Source organism: Impatiens glandulifera, chromosome 1, assembly GCF_907164915.1.
Source record: "Impatiens glandulifera chromosome 1, dImpGla2.1, whole genome shotgun sequence".
Classification (NCBI taxonomy): Eukaryota; Viridiplantae; Streptophyta; class Magnoliopsida; order Ericales; family Balsaminaceae; genus Impatiens; species Impatiens glandulifera.
In genome coordinates, this window is record NC_061862.1 from 11,055,413 (window position 1) to 11,078,184 (window position 22,772).

Sequence of the window (22,772 nt, forward strand, 5' to 3'; positions counted from 1 at the left end):
AACTAAAATTACGAACTTATTTGAATTCAATAAAAATGAGTGATGAAGTAAAACAAGTCGATTAAATCAATTAAGCGGTGTCGAAAAAAGCTCTACCAAAAATTATGAGCGACAATAAAATTTATTTTTGCCCAAAGACAACGTCATAAGAAAAATTCAAACAAATGATAATTGAAAAGTGCATTCACATTAAAAAAAAAAAAAAATTCTAAAAACTTTTTATTAGAAAAATAAAATAGAACTTCACATCTAATGTCATCTTATTTGTTGCAAGAGAAAACATAAGCGGAATGGGAGAAATGGTCACAAACGGTATTAAACTACTAAATAATTAAATAATTTTGTTATCCATTTTAAATTTGCATTTGTGTAGAGATCTTTCTCAATAGAGAGATAGGCCCAAACTCAGGCAGACCCAACCAAGGCCCACGACCCACTCCCTATTATTTTCTCACTTTCTTTTTCAGATCGCGCTGCCGCCGGCAGATTGCAGACACCACGGCTCAACCTGAGTCTTCAGGTAGACCCACGACTCTTCCTTTTTTTTTCCATTTCCCATCTGAAAGATACAGTCTTTGACCTCCCCATCTGAGAATCCAGCTCCTGTTTGAAGATAATTCTGCATCCAGGTCCGTGATAGGAATTATACGATTCATTTGTGGTTAATGCTTTGATTAAGAATAGAAATTCTTTCTGACCCCTTATCTGTATTATGGATTGAATCTATTTGGTTTCTTTGAAATGTTGTGATAAAATTAGTCTTCTACCTGTTCTTGGAGTTTATTTGCAATATTTGCTATCTCCTTTGTTGTCTTGTATATAATCATTTGGGGGTTGATAGAGCTCAGAAGATGTATGAGATCTGATCAATAATGAAGAATATGTTTTTTTTTCAATGTTTGACGAAACCCTCTGGTTATTAGGTCAAGAAAAGTTGGGTATATCATAGTTTGAATCATAATGTTTTGTAGTAATTCCTTTGTATTCAATTTCAGTATACATAACAATGGCGTTCTTGAGAGCTCGGGCGGTTTCCACAACGATCTTCAACAAGCTGGTCTCCAGCATCAACTCCAGTCTCTATCTCTTTTCTTTCTCTCTCGCATCAGCATCATCATTTTCTTCCTAATCTCTATGTTAACTTTGATTTTCCATGTCTTATACAGATGGGTTCAGCTCGGCCTCTAGCGGTCCATCTTCAGAGCTATCATCCATTATGTCGAACAATCCAATGTTCACGATGGACATCAGTTCGCAAATCGGTAGTTGCATGCCGATAAAGATGATGCGAATTGGAACCATGATTCACAACGTTGAAATGAAGCCAGGGCAGGGTGGAAAGCTGGTGCGTTCTGCTGGTACATCAGCAAAGATCCTGAAGGAGCCTGCTTTGCACAGATATTGCCCGATAAAGCTGCCTTCTGGTCGAGAGAAGCTGATAGATACTCGTTGCAGGGCGACAATAGGGACTGTTGGGAATCCGGAGCATTGGAAGAAGAAGCTGAGAAAGGCGGGGCAAAGTAGGTGGCTTGGTCGTAGGCCTACGGTTCGTGGTGTGGCGATGAACCCGGTTGATCATCCTCATGGAGGTGGTGAAGGGAAGAGTAAGAGTAGTGGGAGATTTGGTCAGTGTTCTCAAACCCCATGGGGTAAGCCTACTAAGAGTGGTTACAAGACAGGACCTCTTAAGAGAAGAAAGTAATAAACACCAATCCTTGATTTCATGTAAGGAAGAAGTAACACTCTTTATTACTAATAATTGTTGCATTGCATTGCATTGAATCTTACTTACCTATGCATATGATCAACAAGTAGGGTTTTGGAAGAGTGGGGCAGAGATTGATGAAGACATGGATGGATTATGAAAATTTGTTTAACAAAAGAAATCTGGTAAATTGTCAAATTTGATATCTTCTGTTTATAGAAGATTGCTACATCTTTCATTTTTCCTCTAATTACTTGGGAAATTATTCAACCTTGATATGGATTTGGTTAGCTTTTTGAATGATTTGATTATGAAATTTGAATTGCAAGAGTTTGAAGAAGGAAATTAAAAGAAGTTGCAGTTACTTGAGTGAAGTATAAGCCCTGTTCTGAATTTTGGGTCTTTTGGTTGATTTGATTAAAGATCATATTATGAGAATAAGCTTATTTACAAAATTATAAATGAAATTTATTGTTGAAATGTTGGCATTCTAAACATTAAATGGGATAAGTTTTGATGTCTAAATTAAATTTTATTATATTATTTTTAAAGCGGTATAAGTAGATTTACGTAAAAAGTTTTGGTAATTGTTATTATAATATATTGTTATTTTGGTATATTGAAATCTCGTTACGATATAAGTAAATTATCGAATATATTATTGCAATTTTGGTAGAGTGTCGATATTATAATGTTGACTTAGAGTAGAATCTTTTAAAAAAATAATAATAATTTTCTTTTACTAAGATCACTTGATTTAATGACGGATTAATTTTAATTATATATAAATATTATATATCTTTAATTTATAAATATTATAAAATCTATTATTTTGATAGATAGCATATTCTTGTAAAATTTTAATATTATATTAAATTTATTGTGAAAAATATCTCAAGATAATTTTATTATATATTTGATGTCGGTAGCATATTTTATTATTATTGTACTTAGCTATCACTATTTATTTTAAAATTATTCAATAATAAAATTCTAAATTCTAATATTAAATTAAATTTATTGTCAAAAATATCTCAAGACAATTTTATTATATTATTTTAAAATAATTTCAAATTTAATATTAAATTAAAAAATTTCTAATATAAAATTAACATTATTCATCTTATTCTTTTATAAATTTTATAAAAGAAATATATTAGCAACTATATGAATAATCAATTAATTCAATATTTAATTAATTATTTTTAGGTCAGTTTAAATGGTAAAGATTATAAATAAAAAAATCTGATAAAAACTTTTAAAAATTTTGTATGACTAGATTTATGGTATAAGTTTAGTTTTTATTTATTTATTTTATAATAAAATAACCATTGAAGATAATTTTATCTTCGTGTTGATCAAGAATTCATTTTAAAATGTTTTTTTATTGGACCCACGATAGTGTCTCTTTCATCTCAGCCGTTCGTAACACTCATCTCTATCATGACGGACCACTCATTTTACAGTGGTCGCAAGTCTACCAAGTATTTACCCTAAAACCCCAAATAAAACCTTCATTCATCATCTCCATTACATCCGCCATTGTTGCTAGCTTTCTCAAGCTGTAAGCATATCTCTTTAATCAATCTCTATACTCTTCTTTCTTAGCTTGTTCTCTTATATTTATGTATATGTTTATGCCTGCAGTTCGATTTCTGTATTGAGTTAGGATTGTTTATGGCTGATAAGAAACAATTCAGGTAAATTTGGAAATGGGTTCTCTCTTCTTACTTATTTTGTCAGTCTGGGACACTCCTCTGTTTTACATATTGTCATGTTTGAGAATCTTGATTGAATGCACAACCATTCCGCCGTCAATTATGTTTCTTTAAGTAACCCATTTGAGGAGAGTTTTTGCTTTATCAGTATTAGTCTTATCTTATTTTAATGTTTGGTATATGAGCTGGATTCCCAACAATGGGGGAAAACGCAAGAAGGAAGAGATGAAGAAAATAACTGGAAAAATGATGGAACAAACCCCAAATTCTATTATTAGGTTTAGAGAGAAAATTAATACATTTATCGATTTCTCTTCTGAATTTGGTGTTAATAAGAAATCATCTTCTGCTGTCTTTCTTGGGATCTTGGGAATATGTAGTACTTATTACCAATCTTTTTCTAGTAGTATTTTTAGCAGTAAGCCATTAGTTTCATGCAATTTCCTCCTACTCTATTACAGATTAGGTATCTATAGACTCTATCATGTCATAAAGTGCTAACTATTGATCTTATTAAATGATTTATGTGCACAGTGGCTAGTATATGGATGCCAAAGAAGGCTAATTGATTTTTTTGTAATCATTTTGGTTTTTGTCCGTCCAATTTGATTGATTCTGAATAGATAGAATTAGAACTATCTATCCCACAATAAGGACTACTGACTCCATTTATTTAAATATTCTCTAATCATTTTTTTTCTTATGTATCTGTAGCTGTCTGAGATCAAACAAGTCTGTCTCTGGGATGTCCCTAATTTTATTCTGGTGAAGAAAAAATAAGGGCTAATGGCATCAAGAGCAATTTTGAGGAGGAGGAAAGTATTTCCTGATTACCTGAATAATGCTTTTCGTGCAACTCAAACTTGTCAAGGTTTGGGTTATCAGCAACCTGGCCAGCGTTTGACTTATCATGGGTTCAGCTCAGGTGTAAATCAGTCATCTAATAATGGAAGTCCCATAAAGGATGTGGAAGCACTTCTTGGAACAAAAGAAAATTTACCAAAATTATCAGCTCTGGGACTTTTCAGGGGTGGTTTCCATGGAGTTCTGGTAACTAGGTCTCACTTTGATTTCCCTGGTGAAAGCAGGATGATATCAGAGTTCAGGCATTACTCGTCTTCTGCTACTGCAGGGCAACGCAATCTTCATAAAGATGATGAAGAAAATGAAGAAGCAGTCGCCATGAAAAGAAAGGAAGCATCACCAGAGGAGTGTGATCAGGCAGTTGAGGGCCTGAGTACTGTAAAGGCCAAAGCTAAAGCAAAGCGTTTGCAAGAATCTAAAAAAGCTGCTGACTCGGCGATGTTACATAGAGTTTGGGCTAAAGTTCTGGGGATTGGTCCTGCTTTAAGAGTTGTAGCTTCAATGAACAGGTTTGCTTCTCTCTTTATGTTTTTGTTTTGGAATGCCATTTGATGGAATAGGGTGCATGAAAAGAAGTCCTGTTTATTTTCTCCTTTATTTGTAGACAAGATTGGGCAAATAAGCTAACTCATTGGAAGGATGAATTTAAATCGACACTGCAACATTACTGGTTGGGCTGTAAGCTATTGTTAGTAGATGTGAGGATCTGTTCACGGTTATTGCAAAAACTTGCCCATGGGAAGAGTCTCTCCAGGAGGGAGAGACAGCAGTTGACCCGAACAACGGCTGACATTTTTAGGCTAGTTCCATTTGCAGTGTTTATCATTGTCCCATTCATGGAGTTCCTGCTTCCAGTTTTTCTAAAATTGTTTCCCAATATGTTGCCTTCAACTTTTCAAGATAAGATGAAAGAACAGGTAATGAGGATTGACTTGCTTGTTTGAAGTAAAATTGGCTTTATTCCAGGACATGTTTATTATATATGCCTAGAAAAAATATGAAGGATATTATCATTTATACAATGCAGCCATGGATTCTTGCGAATCATTCCTAGTTATTCAGGAAAAAAAAGAAGAGAAGAGAATGCTCACCATATTACTTATTATAACATGAGAATGGTGACTTTTTAACTTTTGAAACATTGGTTCTTCTTCCTTGATGAATCTTAGACACAACAACACTAGATGGGGCATATGTGGTCTCAGGTGTAATTTGAGTTGCCCAAATTTAAAGAATATGTATTTTTTACTTGCAAAGCTTCAATTTCCTGTCTTTGAGCATATGAACATATAGTAGCATCTGAGAAGCTTGTTGTATAGCATAAAAAGTCAGATCATTATCATGTAAAGAATCTAGTATCTAGGATGTCTCAAATTAATAATTATCTATATTTGATTTTTATTTATCTATGTCAAATTCCCATCTGTTAGGAAGCATTAAAAAGGAAACTACATGCAAGAATAGAGTATGCAAAGTTTCTTCAGGACACTGTAAAAGAAATGGCCAAGGAGGTTAAAAACTCCAGAACTGGAGAACTTAAGAAGACAGCTGAAGCCCTGGGTGACTTTTTGAATAAGGTGATTCATTGATTATCTCATTGTGTTTTTCTAGTTCTCATTAATTGGCTTGATTATGATTTTAACTGGCATATTTATGCAGGCTAGGAGAGGAGCCAGTGTTTCTAATGAGGAAATTTTGGGATTTGCCAAGTTGTTTAACGATGAACTTACATTAGATAATATTAGCAGGTTGATCTATAATCATCCCCATTGAGTTGGATTTGTCTTTTGGGTTATTCACAATCTTAACTCCATCCAGCATTCTGACATGCACTTTGATTTGCTTCTATCAGGCCTCGACTAGTGAATATGTGCAAGTACATGGGAATCAACCCCTTTGGTACAGATGCATATTTGCGCTTCATGCTTCGGAAAAGGCTTCAATGGTATAAATGTCTCCATATATTTCATAAATCATTTTAAGTTTCGCTAGGCTAGGTTAACGTCCGTTTTTTCGAGTCTTCTTGTCCTTTCTTTAAGAGTAATTTAAACAGTTTGGCATGTGCATTCTCTAGCTGGAACTCAGAATACTTGTATAATTTGATTTCTTGATGTGTGATTTTCCTGACTCCTAGTCTCTATATTTTTAATCAGGATAAAGAAGGATGACAGATTAATACAATCAGAGGGAGTGGACTCTCTTTCAGAAGCTGAACTACGTGAAGATTGCAGAGAAAGAGGCATGCTCGGACTACTTTCAGTTGATGAAATGCGCCAGCAGGTCTTTTTTCCCATTTTGCCTTTACTTTGTTGATTTCATTGCCATTAGTATCCCCTTCTAGTACTAGTGGAAGTTATATTTTGCATATAATTTCTTAATGCTCGAGCTAAGCAATTTAACTGTTGCAAGTTAATAGAGATATTGTTTGTTAAGACTTCAAGTAACTTGAACATAAGTTGTACATGATACAAATGCAATCATGTGAAGAGAAATTTGTTGATCAGAGTTGATCTTATATCTGCAAAGGGGAGTGCATTTAAATGGTGAATATTATTGTTTTATAAGATAATGGACCTGACTTAAGCCCAATAAATAGTATGTAGTTGTTAGTATAGATAATTAGCAACTAGGTTATCAAAAATATGTTTAATACTTGAATGTAATGGATCAACTCCAGTTCTTCTGCATTCTCATCCCTTTTCTACTGTAAATCTATCTATCCGGTTTCTTTTTCATATGTGATAAAAATGAAATTCTAGTGTCCTAAAAAAGTCTACTTGCTTTCAAACCCAGTCAATGGTGTAAAGGATTAATTTCATATTTTATGCATAAAAACTTTTCTTATTTCTTCTCCTACATAAACAAACAGATGGTTGGTTGCAATATGTTATAAAACTTTCTCCTAGATTGTCCTAATAATAATAAAAATGTAAAATTATTTCAATTTTCTAATGGGAATTATATATTTGTACAAAACTCAAGTAAGAAGCAAAAAATGTATTACAAGTTATCTATTTCTAAAGGATTTTTCTATTCATCCACCTTAAATAAGTAAAAGATATTTTTTCATGATACATGATTTGCTTTAGGTAGTGACAGTTTGGGACATAAATAATGAACAACAATATTGTTAATTTGCTAGGTACTGAACAACAGTTGATATTAAGGATTGAATGTTTTAGCCTTTTGTAAAGGATAAGATCTATGAGACTTAGTGAGGACATTTTGATACTGATTAAGTTAATTAGTTAATGTTTTTTCAGATTGATTAATGATCTATTAATTCATAATTAGACAACTCAATTTGTTTTTCGTTGACTGTTACATCATACGAATGTAGCTTAACCTATTTCTATTTTCTGTTAGCTTCGCGATTGGTTGGATTTATCTCTCAATCATTCAGTACCATCTTCACTTTTGATTCTCTCAAGGTAATCCATAAAAGTGTTGTCAATTTATTCCAATTTTTTTTCTTAGCAACTTCAACAACTGTATGTTTAGAACCGAATAATTATTTTTACTTAATTATGCACAGATCGTTTACTGTTTCTGGGAAACTAAGGCCAGAAGAAGCTGTTCAGGCTGCACTGTCTTCACTTCCAGATGAGCTTGTAGATTCTGTTGGTGTCACAGTACTTCCATCTGAAGATTATGTTTCAGAAAGGAGAAGGAAATTGGAGTTCCTTGAAATGCAGGAAGACCTCATCAAGGTTATCCTTCATACTTGCCATTTTCATTAATAGGATCATGACCTCTTATTGTTCCAAAACTGAATTTGATTTTAGTATCTACTGCCACATATAGTGTATATAATGTTCCTTAAAAAAATTTCAGCCTTAATGTAATAGTGGTTAGGTTACCCTTGTCCTTTAGAATTATACCCATCATATTTTCAGAAAAAACTAAGTTCTATTGCATTGGCAGCATCATTTAGTGTAAACTTACTTAAATGTTTGTGAATATTTGTTCTTAGGAGGAAGAAGGAAAGGTGGAAGAAGAGCAAACAAAGAAAGCTCTTTCTAGTGAGGATGTGGCTTTAAAAGAAATGACTGATGCAACCATGAAAGATGCTCAAGAACTAGCTAAAACAAGATCTCTAGAAAATCGGGAGGACCTTTGTGAACTCAGTCGTGCATTGTCAGTGTTAGCTTCTGCATCTGTAAGAATTAAGCACTATTCCTATTATACATGGGGACATGCCTTTTATGTTTACCAAACTGCATAGAGCTTACTTTTATTATTAATTTGTGCAGTCTGTTAGTGGAGAGCGTGAAGAGTTCTTGAGACTGGTGAATAAAGAGGTATGCCTGGATGATGATGCAGATATCAGATAAAATTAATTATTGTTTGCAGCATCATGCATGTAATATCCATTTTCTTCATTCTGATGACCTTTTTAAAGAAAGCAAATGTGTCTATTTATTTTCCTGTGAAATTTGCTGCAGCATCATTTACATGCAGAAACACAGTGACTATTAATTTTTTTTCTTCCAGATTGAACTTTATAACAGTGTAGTAGAGAAAGATAGCACTGATAGTGAGAAAGAGAACGTGAAGGCATATAAAGCTGCCCGGGAAGAGATCAATGAGACCTCTGAAGGTGATGAGGTTTCTTCAGCACTTATAGATAAGGTAAGACGTCTTGATTTGCATGAAATCTTTACGTCTTTCTAATTTTACCTTTCTTCCCCATGCTTTGCCAAGAACTCGTATATATAACTGTGTTAATTGAACTCTCATGTAGTCTGCTTAATAAAGCAAATATGAGTAATTAATGTTCAAATTCACAATCTCTCTTTCTGGATATCTTGAAATTTAAGAATTCACTTGTTGTTAATGTTGTTGAGAAAAATAACACATTGGTTCATTTCAGGTTGATTCCATGCTTCATAATCTTGAAAAGGAGATTGACGACGTTGATGCTAAAATTGGCGATCATTTCCGACTGCTGGACAGGTATTTTGTTTGTTTGTTTGTTTATCTTTGATGTGTGTAGCAGCAAATGATATTGTTTTAAAAGGAATGATTTAAAACTAATTGGGGATGGGATGACAGAGATTATGATGGGAAAGTGAGTCCAGAGGAAGTTGCAGCTGCAGCTTCTTACTTGAAGAATACTTTGGACAAGGAGGGTATCCAAGAACTCATCAGCAATCTCTCTAAAGATACAGGTTAGTTAGTACTGGTTTAGAGACGACTTTTAATTAATTAATGGGTCGATAAAAACTTTTAAAACCATGTATGTAATGTACTGCAGACGGAAAGATCCTTGTGGAAGATATTGTGAGGTTGGGCAGCCGAGGAGGAGGAAGAGCGGAAGAAGAAGAAGACAGTACAGACACATCTGGAAGTGGAAAAGATAGAAATTAGATTCTATTTGGCAGCTAGAGGCCATCATCAATACAAGGTTATTAGTAATATAGAGAATGTGTGGTTCCTAATGTTCACATCTTCTATCTTCTTTTAGTATAGGATAAAAAAGATGAAACATGTCCTTTTTTAGGTAATATATAATTAATCTTGGATTGCTCCAATTTTGAATGGAAACTTTAAAAATATATATTAATTCTTGTTGTACCATTATATACATATGTTTTTGGACCAATTGATGGCCTTGTTTGATTCATCGTTTATAAGTCGTGTATGGGTGTTTGCATAATAAGTTGTTATAGTAATTTTGCTAATAAGCTCACACACAAAATTATAATTAAATACACTCTTGCATTTAAATTTAATTTTCTCTCTACCTCCTTCCTCAGCGTTTAAGTTTAAGATCATAATCTTAGTGTTTTTTTCTCTTATCATTTTTAAATATTTTTTTATTCATTCTTTTTCATCTATTTATTTCTTTTAATCATTTTATTCAATCTTTCTCGTCTATTTCATATAAAAAAACATACATTTAAATATATTTTATTTATTATTTATAATAGGTGTATCATAATATATATAAAATAATCAATGGTGGAATTGTTAGTGATTTTTTATTAAAAAAACAAATATAGTTTTGACTACATATTTATTTATTTTTTTTAATTGTTTTATTTAGCATGATATTTTAGTGTTTCTCGTTTAATTAATTTTAGTATAAAATAATAATTTTTTACTTATCAAAATCAACTATGAAAATATATTAATATAAATTAAAATTTAAAATTTATAATATAAACCAATCAAATTACATCAACAATCATAATAATTAATAAAAATATAATAAAGAGAATAAAAAATTTAATATAAAATTTATTAATAATTTATTTTACTTTTGACTAATTATTTTTCTTTTTTATATTTATTGATTTTTATATCTATATATTAAATTTATTTATTTATTTATATAACTTTTAATTGAATAATAATAGAAAGAGAATAAACAAAATTAATAATTTATAAGTATATTAATATCTATGGTTTATTTAGCATGATATTTTAATAACTATTAAAATTAATTATATTTAAATAAATATATTTTTTAATTAAATTTAAATAAATAGTTAAAATTTATAATATAAACAAACCAAATATTTATAATAATTAATATATATATATATATATATATAATAAAAAATTAAATATAAAATTTATTAATATTTTTTTTATTTTGACTAATTATTTCTCCTTTTTCTTTTCTTTTCTTTATATATATATATATATATATATATATATATATATATATATATATATATATATATATATATATATATATATATATATATATATATATATATATATATATATATATATATATATATATACATTACATATATATATATACATTACATATATATATATACATTACATATATATATATACATTACATATATATATATACATTACATATATATATATACATTACATATATATATATACATTACATATATATATATATATATATATATATATATATATATATATATATATATATATATATATATATATATATATATATACATTACATATATATATATACATTACATATATATATATATATATATATATATATATATGAATTAATTGGTTTATTTATATATTTTTTTAAATGAGTAATAATAGGAAAAGAATAAAAAAAAATTAATAAAGTTTATAATTATATTAAATTATATATTAAATTAAAGAGAATATAAAATTAAATATAAAATTTATTAATATTTTTTATTTTGACAAATTATTTCTCTTTTATATATATATATATTAAATTAATCGATTTATTTATATGTTTTTTAAATAAGTAATAATAAGAAAAGATTAAAAAAAATAAAGTTATCGGTATAAAATATATAAAAATTAAATATAAAATTTATTAATTACTACCAATAATATTATCGGTAGTGATTCCTCCATACAAACCAAACACTATCAATGGTAATGATAATTATAACCAGGGCTGGCTCTGGGTAAGCCCGGCAAGCCTTCGGGCTATGACAGCCCACTCCCCAGGGTAGCCCATTTGTTAAAAATATCAAAATATTTAGTTGTATTTATTGTAATTTTAAAACATAAATGGTTGTAGCTTGGTGGTTCAAGATATGCGTTTAAAGTTTCAATGTATCTCACCAAAAACGATTTTACCGAAACCTCGAAGGCTTTGATTATAACATGTCTTAACCACATAATTTTTTTATTTAGAAATATAGTTTTAGAAATTAAACTAACCTTAATTAATTATCTAAAATATCGATTACAATTGAGATGAATCAAACGTGACTGAAATGAATTATAATAGGAAGATGGTGAGAGAATTCAATAATGAATTGACAATTGAAAAATTGGGTAGTGAAGGTGTTGAAAAGTAAAAAATATATATAATAATAAATTATTGTCTTTATTCAAATATATACTTATTTTTTAAATTTAAATTATTTATTAATATTTAAAATTAAATTAATAAATATATATAATATTAATCATTAAATAATATTATAAATATAAAAAATAAATAAACTGATAAGCTAATTCAAACTCATCCAAACTTAACAATTAAATAAGTTTAAATTATATCAAACATAATCAAACTAGCCCTTATATTGTTTTTTTAAATAATTATTAGTAACATATTTCATATATTTAATTATTTTTAAAAAATAAATAAGAATCCTTTTATTTATGACGTCATTGCAAACCTAAGCAATTGGAAAATTGTAACCCAACATGAAAAATCATTTAATTGAGGTCCACTCTTTATTATTAATAATAATGTACTTGCCTGTCTTACCAAGATTTATTTATAGAATTTTAAAATTTTAAATTTCCTCATTCTTTCTCTACACTATCATTTCTAATAATTAAATATTCACCAATCCAAAAAGATAAATCCAAAAGATAAGATGAAAGAAGCTTCAAAAAGTCTACATTTGTGATAGGTAAGAGAGATTTGAATTAAATCACCATTATTTTATTATTATTATTATATTTGAAACATTAATAAACATGAAAAGAACAAGCTGTAATGATAGTGTAAATAAAAGCAACAATTTAATTTTTCAAATCAGACAATTTCTTTATGAAATTATCAATGTTTATATCAGAAGAACCACCTTCATCAATAGCCTCCTTAGCCAAATCCCTCCATTTCAAAGCCATCATCTTCATCTCCTTCCCACTTTCTCCATCCATAACTTCCCTCACACATCTCTCCACTTCATCTCTTCCCACAATCCCCTTCTCATTAAGCCTAACCCTAATCGCCACCTTCCAAACATCTTCAGCCAACTTAGCATTCATAGGCTGGTCAGTCCATTGAGGCATAACCACCATTGGCACTCCCAAGCTCATAGCTTCAATTGTCGAATTCCACCCTGCATGAGAGAAAAAACAACCGACAGCATCGTTTGCTAACACCTCCAACTGCGGGCACCATCCAACAACCAAACCCTTCTCCGAATTAACAAAAGAATCCGGGAACTTTGGCATCTCTGTTGCTCTAATAACCCACAAGAAGTTGAACTCGGAACCCTTCAAACCCCATAAAATCTCCTCCATTTGGCCTCCTCCGAGGTCCGACAGACTGCCAAATGAGACGTAGACGACGGATCCCTTTGGCTTTGAGCTTAGCCATTGGATGGTGGTTGATGGGTCCGACTCGAAGAGGTTGAGGCCGTAATCGTTGTCGTTTTCAACCCTTTTGTCTAAGTAAAAAGATGGGATTGTTGGTCCAATTGTTATAAGTGGACTATACTTTGACATCTCATTCACCACCTATATATAGACAAACATTTTTATTTTATGCAATTAAGTTATCAATAAAGAAAAATGACAAAATCAATAAAATTTGGTGTTATTAATAGTTTCGAGAATGATATGACATCAAAATCAAATTTGTAATCTGTATCATTATTTGTTTCTTATATACCTCTTCCTCCAATTCGTAAAAGGTATTTACAAACACGAAATCGGCTTCAACAACATTACGAAACTGTCCGAAAACCATGTCACGATAAGGCACATAAACCTCCGGTTCCGACACGAAAGGCGGTAAGTCATCCACCGTGAGCAACGGTAGCCCGGGTATGGATGTCACCGGTGCATCAACGGAGGACCCAACCGGGATCTTTCCGATGGAAACGTTATAGTAAAGAAAGTTAACGGCACAGGGCTGAGTGAAAAAGCTAGCGGTTTTGATTCCTAGGGGCTTAACAACGTCGAAAACCCAAGGAATGAAGGAGTCATAGACGACACAATCTATGGGGTTTCCGGCTGTTTGGTGGCGGCTTATGAGGTCTAGTAAGGTTTTGGAACCGGCGATTTGGAAAGTTTCGAGGTAGGATTGGCTGTCGGAGGCTTGGGAGTAACCGGCGTCGTCGAAACCGTCGGAGATTGTATCGATTGAGATGGAGTTAATGGAAGGAGGTGGGTGGGTAGAATTGAAGTGAAATTTGGTGATGGCTAAGGTTGTTTTGAGGTTTTTTGAAACTAGACGTTTGAAGAATTGAAGCATTGGATTTATGTGGCCTTGTGTTGGATAAGGTATTGCTAATACATGATGATGTTGTTTTCTATTCTCCATGATCACCTTAATTTGACTTCAATCTCTCTTTGATGATCATGAAGAGATGTTGGATATGTATATATATATAAGAAATCATATCCATTTATAAATAGTTTGATATATGGTGATTTTTTATGATTTTTTAAAAATTCTATCTCTATCATGTCATTTTCATATCAATTAAATTAATCATTTCATATCAAATAACTATATTTTTAAATAAAAAATAATTAATTATTTTTTTTATTTTTTTAAATATTCATATATAATCTCATAGTCACATTCATTTCAATTTAATAGGTTATAATTGGGGATAAATTGGTGACAAATATAATTTAGTAATTAAACCAATTAATAATTTAAATAACATATTTTCATTTTGTTTTTATGGAACAAAGGTTTTAGAAAATAATTTTAATAAAATCAAGATGAAACAACAATTGATTCAAGTTGATCAACGTTCATTTCATATAAAAATTAATTTGGCATTTTCGAGGAACGATAAGTATTTGAAATATTTTATGGAGTACAACTAAAATTCATTAAATGATACTCGAGTTCTTAGATAGTTGATGAGAATACATACTTACATATTTGGGGTTAAAATTCTGATTGTTTTCTTGTAAACTATCTAATTTAAAAGAAATTGTCAAACCTTGAATGAACGTACTATTATTAAAATGATTCATATCATTCATAATATTATTAATAAGATATTTGGTGATAGAAAAATGATTGGGTGAGGGAATTTGGTAGAGCGAATTACGTGGCGCAATTTGATTCGTTAAAAAAATAACAATTTTCTCTCTTTTCTCTTTCCTCACTCAATTTTTTTTACACGTCACTCTCTTCTTCATTATCTCTTCCAAATTCCCTCTTCTATCACTCTTCTTTCTGATTATTGTTTCAGAAAACTGGTGGAATCGATCGGAAAACATTTTGGGTAATATGTTTGACACTTCATGAATTTCTTTTCTCACTATGTTGTATTTAAAATATTATTTATCATTTTTAATATGTATTAATTATTTACAAAAATTAAATAATATTGGTCGGGACAAATGTTTTTATGCACAAAATTTGATAGAGGTTTCAAATTTGTTTATAAAATAGTAAAATTCTATGTATGCAAAATGTGTTAAATATATCAACCTAACAAGAAAAAAAAAATAAACGGTGTTAAGTTTTGAAAAATGATTTTATTTTTTTAATCCAGTCATCCGTAAAATATTAAATATATAATTTTTGTGTGGAATAATACCAAATTGTCTACCAACTTTGAAGGATGTCTCAAATATATACTTATGTACTTGAAATAATCTACCAACTTCTTAAAATGTGTCATATTTAAAAAAATTAATGTTACATTTGTGTTTCGCCACCTAAACTTATACATGTATTATTAAAATCAAACGAAATAAAAATATTCATTAGCAAGATTACCACTAAACCTCACATACAAAAAAACAAAAAACAAAAACTAGACTGAAACCACTTTTAACCCATTTCAAATCTTCTCCACAAAGAGAACCCAGAACAGCCAAAAACAAGAACAACAAGTACGACATCGTTGGAAGGCTTAAATGAAGTTTTAATGAACCCTAAATTATTCTCATGACTCAACGTAATAGAACCATTTCGTTTTCAATAATGAAACACGATCTAGACGAGTTCAAGTAGACAAAGCAACCATAGTCGTCGGTGCAAAGATCTTCGTAGGAAGTTACGAAAACGGCTGTCTTCACTAGCGAAGTGAAATCATTGGCAAAGTAATCAATGCCATATCCGATATATAATCGGAAGAATTTGTCGAATTGCAAGACGAAGAAGGGATATCCCCTTCCGTTCGGTTGAATATTGGTTGGCCCAACATTGTGACCCAATCTCTAGTAACTCGCTTATTGAATTTGACCTAATAATATAAATAGATACTACTCTCTTGTTAAGAGATAGATGTCAAATTCCTTTGCGGTGTTTGGATGCTAGAGAGAGGGTTGTCTCCTTTGTGTGAGATAGTGGCGCAACGGAATCGATAAACAAAAACTGAGTCAAACTCCAATCGCATTCACACCCAACAGGTTCTTCTAGAGTCTTTCTTCTTTTTTCTCAATAAGTCTCTAAACTTTTAGTTCATTTTAGTTACTCCTCGAATCTTGTCCAAATAGAATCTCAATAAATAAATAAAACAAGTCTCGGATATAGTATCGTCAACGTAGTGTTAAAGAGATCGGTAAATTTTGGTTAATGATTATAAGGGCAAACTAGGATTTAAAATCTACATGGGTTAATCTCTTTTTCCGTAAAATCTACCTAGACTAGAATGATAATAATATTAAGTAAACAAACAAAATATACCTAGTTAATTGTCACTAAAAACTTTTAGCGACGGAAAATTATCAATAACTATTGTATTTTCCTGTCGTTATTGTCATTTACATATAAAATATTTTAGGCTACTCGGGTTATAGTCCGGGTAGGCTTGTACATAGATTCGCCCTTGAACGGCTAGGGTGAAAGGTTGTGGATGAGTTGAGAAATGGAAGATGTAATCGTTACAAAAATCCGAACAAAAATGATTTTGATTAAAAAAAATTATATATTTAATATTTTACAGCTAACATGGATCGTAAAAAAATAAAAATAAATTGTACAATTGTAAAAAAATCTAACGCTATTAAATTTTTTCTGTTAAGTTGATATATTTTGACACATTTTTGCTTAGTTTATATTAATAAATAGAATTTTATATCTTAATAAACAAATTAAAAACTTTGTCAAAATCTTGCACATAAAATTTGACATTTATTCTAATATTGATGTGATTCTAAATGGTCATGAGTAATATTTGATCGTTGGTTTTGCCGTGTACGCAATTGAGATCTTTGAATTTATAATTACTACATGTATTAATATAAATTATATTTTATATTTTTTTCTCAAGAAATTTGATTCGATATTATTGTTATTATAAAATGTGCTATACTGTATAAAGATTTTAGCATTTTAATATATATATATATATTATTATTATTATCGTCCAACATTTTTTGTAGTGGTTATAAATACTGTTACGTGTTTAGAATATTTTAAAAACATACATAGTTGCTTGCATTATTTAACATTTTTTTTTAGAAATCTTGGACTAATTTATATGGAGCAGCATGATTTCAACATATCCATATAAAAAATAATAAAATATACACATATAAAAATATTAAGACAAAATCTAATCATTGTTGTTGTTCATAACTTTATACAAATTCAGTTGATCTTTTCTTTAGAATAATTGGTACAAAAAAATGACATAAATCAACATCAGAAAAATACTTAAATTAAAACTATATTTGCATATTTCTTTTTAATGCATTTTTTAAAAATATAATTGAGATATATATAATGCTATGGCGTTAAAAATAAAATACAATTTAGTTGGTTAATTTAATATAAAATCAGATCCTATGTTTAAACCCATTAAGTATTTATACTTGTATAGAATGAATAAGTCTCTTCCCAAATTTTTGGAGAATTTATATATTTTTTATTCAGAATAAAAGTAGAATCGTTTTTTTCCTTTTTAATTAGGTCATGGTTTGTTTTATCAATTTGTATTATTAAACATTGAATTGTTTTTTTACTTGTTTGGTAAACAGTGTAATTAATATACTATTATTATTTTTTATAAAAAAAATAATATAATATGATATAAACGATAATAAATAAAGTAAACGAAAAAAATCAAATAAAAACACGAATGTTTATCTTGTCATAAAACCCAACGAAATTAATTATTTAGGATAATAATAAAAATATTAGCAAAAAAGAGTTACTAACGAACAACGAGATTAACTATTTAGGGTAATAATAAAAAATATTAGCAAAAAAGAGTTACCAACGAACAAGTATAACATAAAATTTAACACAATCTCAAAAATCTTTAAGAAATTTAATGAGTTCACCGATCGCTTACACCGTTTTTTCAGAATAGATCTCACACATTGATCGACCGCGATTAGTGAATGTTCTAAGGTTTATTTCGAGCCATATAGTTCATCATAAAATAATCGGGATATAAGCTCATCAACTCAATCAAACTGATTCGTGGTTTCTATCCAAACATCTCAATAAATTTCGATTGACTCATGCATCCCCACTCAATATCAATCATATTTCAAAGTAAGCTTAAAATCGTAGTAACTCATTTATAATGCAAAAATAAATGATGTGTTGTCTCCACCTCTTAGTAACATATTCAACAACCACTAACTATAAGACCATCAGCTCCAACCGGAAAACCCATTTTCAAACTCATTTTTGTGTAAATGTCACATCAAACAGTAATTCTTCACCAACCGAAAAACTCATTCTCAAACCCAAAAGAATATTCTTATAATATTCTTCCTTACATTAACTTTTATAACTTTTTAATATCACCCCATATATTTTACATTTTATAAATTATATCACAATATTTTAATAACCCATTATTTTAAATTTGATTGTAAATTAATTATAAAAATTCATTAAAAATTTAAAAATTACAATATATATACTAAAAAAATATACACCTGAAATTAAAATAAAAATTATTTGTACAAATAAAAAGGAGATAAATTTTCAAAATAAAAATTATTGTGTATTATTATAATGTATTTTGTAATTTTTATAATTTATAATAATTATAATTATATTTAAATACAAAATAAAATACAATAATACACAAAATAAACATTATAAAAAAAACATTGTACAAAATAATAATAAAACAAACGTTATTAAATATTATTCATTATTATAATTTTTTAACAATATTATAATTATTTTTTAACATTATTACATTTTTTTAACATTATTATAATGTTTTAATATTATTATAATTTTTTTAACACTATTATAATATTTTTAAATATTAATATAAATTTATGTTATATTAAAAATATTATATAAATGAATTTATTTTATATAAATAAATTAAAATAATAAATTATATAATAACTTTAATTTATAAAATGTATCTAAATTAAGACTAGGGGTTAAATTAAAAAAAAATAATTAAGTTTAGGTATAGTACAAATGCAAATATGGATTTGCATGAGAGAGAAAATAAGGAAAACCCATTTTAGGTTTAGGTATTGATATTGGTATAGTTGGAGATGTAAAGGGGATTTAGGTATGGGTTTGAAGTTTGAGATTTGATTAGAGATGGTCTAAGATACTATTTTTTTCATTCATTTATAATCCATCAAAATTTCTTCAATGCATTTGACACTAATACAAATAATAAAGTAATTTTTTTAAATGTAATGAGAGCTCTATCTTTTTTTCAAAATTGTATATACAATCAATTGTTTATAAAAAAAATATTGGTTGGTTTGTTTTTATACCACATGTATTAAAATAAAGATTTGTTAGGATTACTTTTGATTTTTCTCTCTCTTTTCTGTCTCAACTCTATTCTTCTTCTCCTGAATTATTTTTGTTGTTGTTTAGCGACGATTAAAGCAACGATGGATAATAATCATATCCCTTGAATGATATCTTAGTTAACCACGAATTCAACATTATTGACGTGTTGACTTCATATTCATACAGATTAAATATTATTAATAATATTGTGTAATTTTTATTATATTTTCAAAGATATATATATATATATATATATATATATATATATATATATATATATATATATATATATATATATATATATATATATATATATATATATGATTTAGCCAAGTAAATTAATATATTATTTTATATCATTAGGCCTGGTTTGAATTGAAGTTTTTGAAAAAACCTAGAAAGAAAAAAAAGTAATAATTGGTGATAATTTTGAGAAAGTTATGATTATTTTTTATAAAAAGACTTAAAAGGTATTGATATATATGAATAAAATAAAAAATAATAATTTAAAATAGAGAGTAATTTAATATTTTGGTTAATGAAATGAGTGATGTAATTATTGAAAATTGATTGATTAGAAAATTGATTTTGAATGAATTTTCTTAAAAACCTAAAAGAAACAAGGCCTTATGTTTTTTACATAATTCTTGTAAGGATTTTACATAATTTTCTTAGAAATTTTATTTATATCCTATAGTCTCATTATAATTATCCAGTTTTATAAAAGAAATAAAGTCTTTCTTTACAAATCCTACCAAATAAAATCAAATAACCAACATCAAACCAACTATTAGACGAGTAGAATATTGGAGGGGTGGACCTATGGCCTCGTTACTTAGTTTTATTGTATGGAATGACAAGTGGTTTGGTCAGCACAATATACAAACGGAATTCTAAGAACCAATTCCTGTTCTACCCACCTTTCAAACAATTTTTTCTAAACTATTCATATTTTCATTCACATTCTCAAACTATCCATCTTTCTCTCTCTAAATCATTAATCAACCTTCTAATTACACATCTTCCACATTAAATTCACTGACTAATTTATTTTATAAATACAAATATATATAATTAAAATTAATAATATATATTAAATAAAATATATTATATAAATATTAAAATAACACATATATTTTATTTTTACTTAATTTTATAAATATAATATATAATTAAAAATAAACATTATAAATTAAATAATACAAATAAATATTATAAACTAAAACAAAAATCATTACTTACACCTTTAATTTTATATATTAAAATTAAATATATTATATTATATAAATATTAAAATAACACATATATTACATTAAATATTAAAATAACACATATATTTTATTTCTACTTAATTTTATAAATACAATATATATATATATATAATTAAAACTAAACCTACTAAATTAAATATCAAAATAAATATTATAAACTAAAATTAAATAAATAACATAAATCTTAAATAAAATAAAATAAAATAAACTAAACCTTAAAATAAATTACCTAAATCTTAAAATATTTATAAAAGTATTAATTTAAAAAACCTTAAAATTACAATAAATTACACTAAACTTTAAAATATACATATTATTTTAATATTTATGTAATATATGTATTATTTTAATATTTATATAATATAATATAATATATTTTATTTTAATAAATAATATAATATTAAAATTTTATGTAATGTAATTTATTTTAGTGTATAATATTTTATTTTAGTTTATAATATTTATTTGAATTATATTTATAATGTTTAATTTTAATTATATATATTAAAATATATACATGTATATTTATATTTATAAAATAAAGTAATTAGTGAATTTAATATGAAAGATGTGTAATTAAAAAGTTGATTAATGATTTAGAGAGAGAAAGGTGGGTAATTTGGGAATGTGAATGAAAAAGTGTGTAGTTTGGGAAAAATTGTTTGAAAGGTGGGTAGGACAGGAATTGGCTCGAATTCTAATCACTAGTTTTCATTTTTAAAACTAAAAATAGGATTTAGCATTTTCCTATATTGTGTGTGGGAGCAACCAAATCTTTTGTGGAATTTGACTAGAATACAATGGGTTATGCTGAAAACCGTTAGTGGCTATTATGAGGCATTGATTGTGGCGACTAAAAATGCGAGACTTAGAAGATGAGTCTCTATCCCTATAATTTTCTGGTGGACTATCTGGTTAGAAAGAAATCAGAGAAATTTTAACAATGAAAGTAGGTCGTTAATGATTATTCACAATGCCATTATCACGACGATGTCGGAGGTAAGAAGTAATGACATTTTTTTATTTTTTTAAATTAAATGGTCCATTTAATAAAAATTCGTTTAACTACGTACAAATTCAATACATTAAAATAATTAATTAACTCGAAGAACTTAAAAAAAATTCTCCACACGAATTCACATGTTTTTCGGATCTAATCTCCGACATCGTCGTGATAATGGCATTGTGAATAATCATTAACGACCTACTTTCATTGTTAAAATTTCTCTGATTTCTTTCTAACCAGATAGTCCACCAGAAAATTATAGGGATAGAGACTCATCTTCTAAGTCTCGCATTTTTAGTCGCCACAATCAATGCCTCATAATAGCCACTAACGGTTTTCAGCATAACTCATTGTATTCTAGTCAAATTCCACAAAAGACTCAATATATTTGCAACAACGTGATAATGTAAAAGTAGATGAGAAGCCGTATCAACCTCTTTGTAACACATACGACAACAACTCACAATAATCATGTATTTTTTCATACATCTATCGTTAGTGAGAATTCTGCCATAAATAACACTCCAACCAAAAAAGGAGATCTTTGTGGCATCTTAGACTTCTATAAATTTTCCCAACAAAGATCAATCGGGCTAACTTTATTAAAAAAAGTGTAACAATGTCCCGCAATAAAGTTATTCAGATGTCACCGCATAGAATCTCGAGAAGACTGGTTTAACCCCTTATTTTTAATCATGATCAAGAATCTATTATTTGACACGCATCTTTAGATGCCACATGTATTAAAATGTTTTATTTTATCAAGTTTTTCTTTTATTTAATAAAAAATTACCATTTTATTTGAAGCTAATATTTCACT

General features: G+C 28.3%; 3 protein-coding genes across 6 annotated transcripts; 2 read left to right on the forward strand and 1 right to left on the reverse strand.

Moving 5' to 3' along the window:
- The first annotated feature begins 453 nt into the window (after positions 1-453).
- Positions 454-2,035, forward strand: LOC124920596 (60S ribosomal protein L2, mitochondrial). 3 transcript variants are annotated; one of them, XM_047461114.1, is made up of 4 exons: positions 454-629; positions 996-1,076; positions 1,167-1,725; positions 1,813-2,035. In XM_047461114.1, exons 2-3 carry the CDS (start codon positions 1,007-1,009, stop codon positions 1,700-1,702), a joined length of 606 nt encoding a protein of 201 aa, XP_047317070.1. In that variant the 5' UTR covers positions 454-629; positions 996-1,006; the 3' UTR covers positions 1,703-1,725; positions 1,813-2,035. The 3 variants fall into 3 exon arrangements, with proteins under 3 accessions (XP_047317070.1, XP_047317068.1, XP_047317069.1); XM_047461113.1 differs by having other exon boundaries at positions 455-629; positions 1,816-2,035; XM_047461112.1 differs by having other exon boundaries at positions 1,167-2,035.
- Positions 2,036-3,186: 1,151 nt separating this feature from the next.
- On the forward strand, positions 3,187-9,838 carry LOC124920546 (mitochondrial proton/calcium exchanger protein-like). 2 transcript variants are annotated; one of them, XM_047461049.1, is made up of 15 exons: positions 3,187-3,269; positions 4,138-4,796; positions 4,892-5,204; positions 5,718-5,864; positions 5,947-6,035; positions 6,140-6,232; positions 6,441-6,567; positions 7,654-7,718; positions 7,823-7,997; positions 8,261-8,446; positions 8,541-8,588; positions 8,782-8,919; positions 9,161-9,243; positions 9,343-9,458; positions 9,545-9,838. In XM_047461049.1, exons 2-15 carry the CDS (start codon positions 4,210-4,212, stop codon positions 9,655-9,657), a joined length of 2,280 nt encoding a protein of 759 aa, XP_047317005.1. In that variant the 5' UTR covers positions 3,187-3,269; positions 4,138-4,209; the 3' UTR covers positions 9,658-9,838. The 2 variants fall into 2 exon arrangements, with proteins under 2 accessions (XP_047317005.1, XP_047317004.1); XM_047461048.1 differs by having other exon boundaries at positions 3,267-3,405.
- Positions 9,839-12,704: 2,866 nt separating this feature from the next.
- LOC124919812 (UDP-glycosyltransferase 74F2-like) lies at positions 12,705-14,300 on the reverse strand. The gene is made up of 2 exons (XM_047460153.1): positions 13,637-14,300; positions 12,705-13,482 (listed from the first exon to the last, which is right to left on the reverse strand). Exons 1-2 carry the CDS (start codon positions 14,288-14,290, stop codon positions 12,760-12,762), a joined length of 1,377 nt encoding a protein of 458 aa, XP_047316109.1. The 5' UTR covers positions 14,291-14,300; the 3' UTR covers positions 12,705-12,759.
- Positions 14,301-22,772: the final 8,472 nt, after the last annotated feature.

What these genes read in the sequence shown, in the direction of transcription:
- LOC124920596 (XM_047461112.1), top strand. Translation starts at nt 1,007, where the DNA reads ATGGCGTTCTTGAGAGCTCGGGCGGTTTCCACAACGATCTTCAACAAG. An exon ending in GGTCTCCAGCATCAACTCCA is followed by an intron (nt 1,077 to 1,166) that starts GTCTCTATCTCT and finishes TGTCTTATACAG; the next exon opens with ATGGGTTCAGCTCGGCCTCT.
- LOC124920546 (XM_047461049.1), top strand. Translation starts at nt 4,210, where the DNA reads ATGGCATCAAGAGCAATTTTGAGGAGGAGGAAAGTATTTCCTGATTAC. An exon ending in CTTCGGAAAAGGCTTCAATG is followed by an intron (nt 6,233 to 6,440) that starts GTATAAATGTCT and finishes ATTTTTAATCAG; the next exon opens with GATAAAGAAGGATGACAGAT. An exon ending in TGAGACTGGTGAATAAAGAG is followed by an intron (nt 8,589 to 8,781) that starts GTATGCCTGGAT and finishes TTTTTCTTCCAG; the next exon opens with ATTGAACTTTATAACAGTGT.
- LOC124919812 (XM_047460153.1), bottom strand. Translation starts at nt 14,290, where the DNA reads ATGGAGAATAGAAAACAACATCATCATGTATTAGCAATACCTTATCCA. An exon ending in TTTACGAATTGGAGGAAGAG is followed by an intron (nt 13,483 to 13,636) that starts GTATATAAGAAA and finishes GTCTATATATAG; the next exon opens with GTGGTGAATGAGATGTCAAA.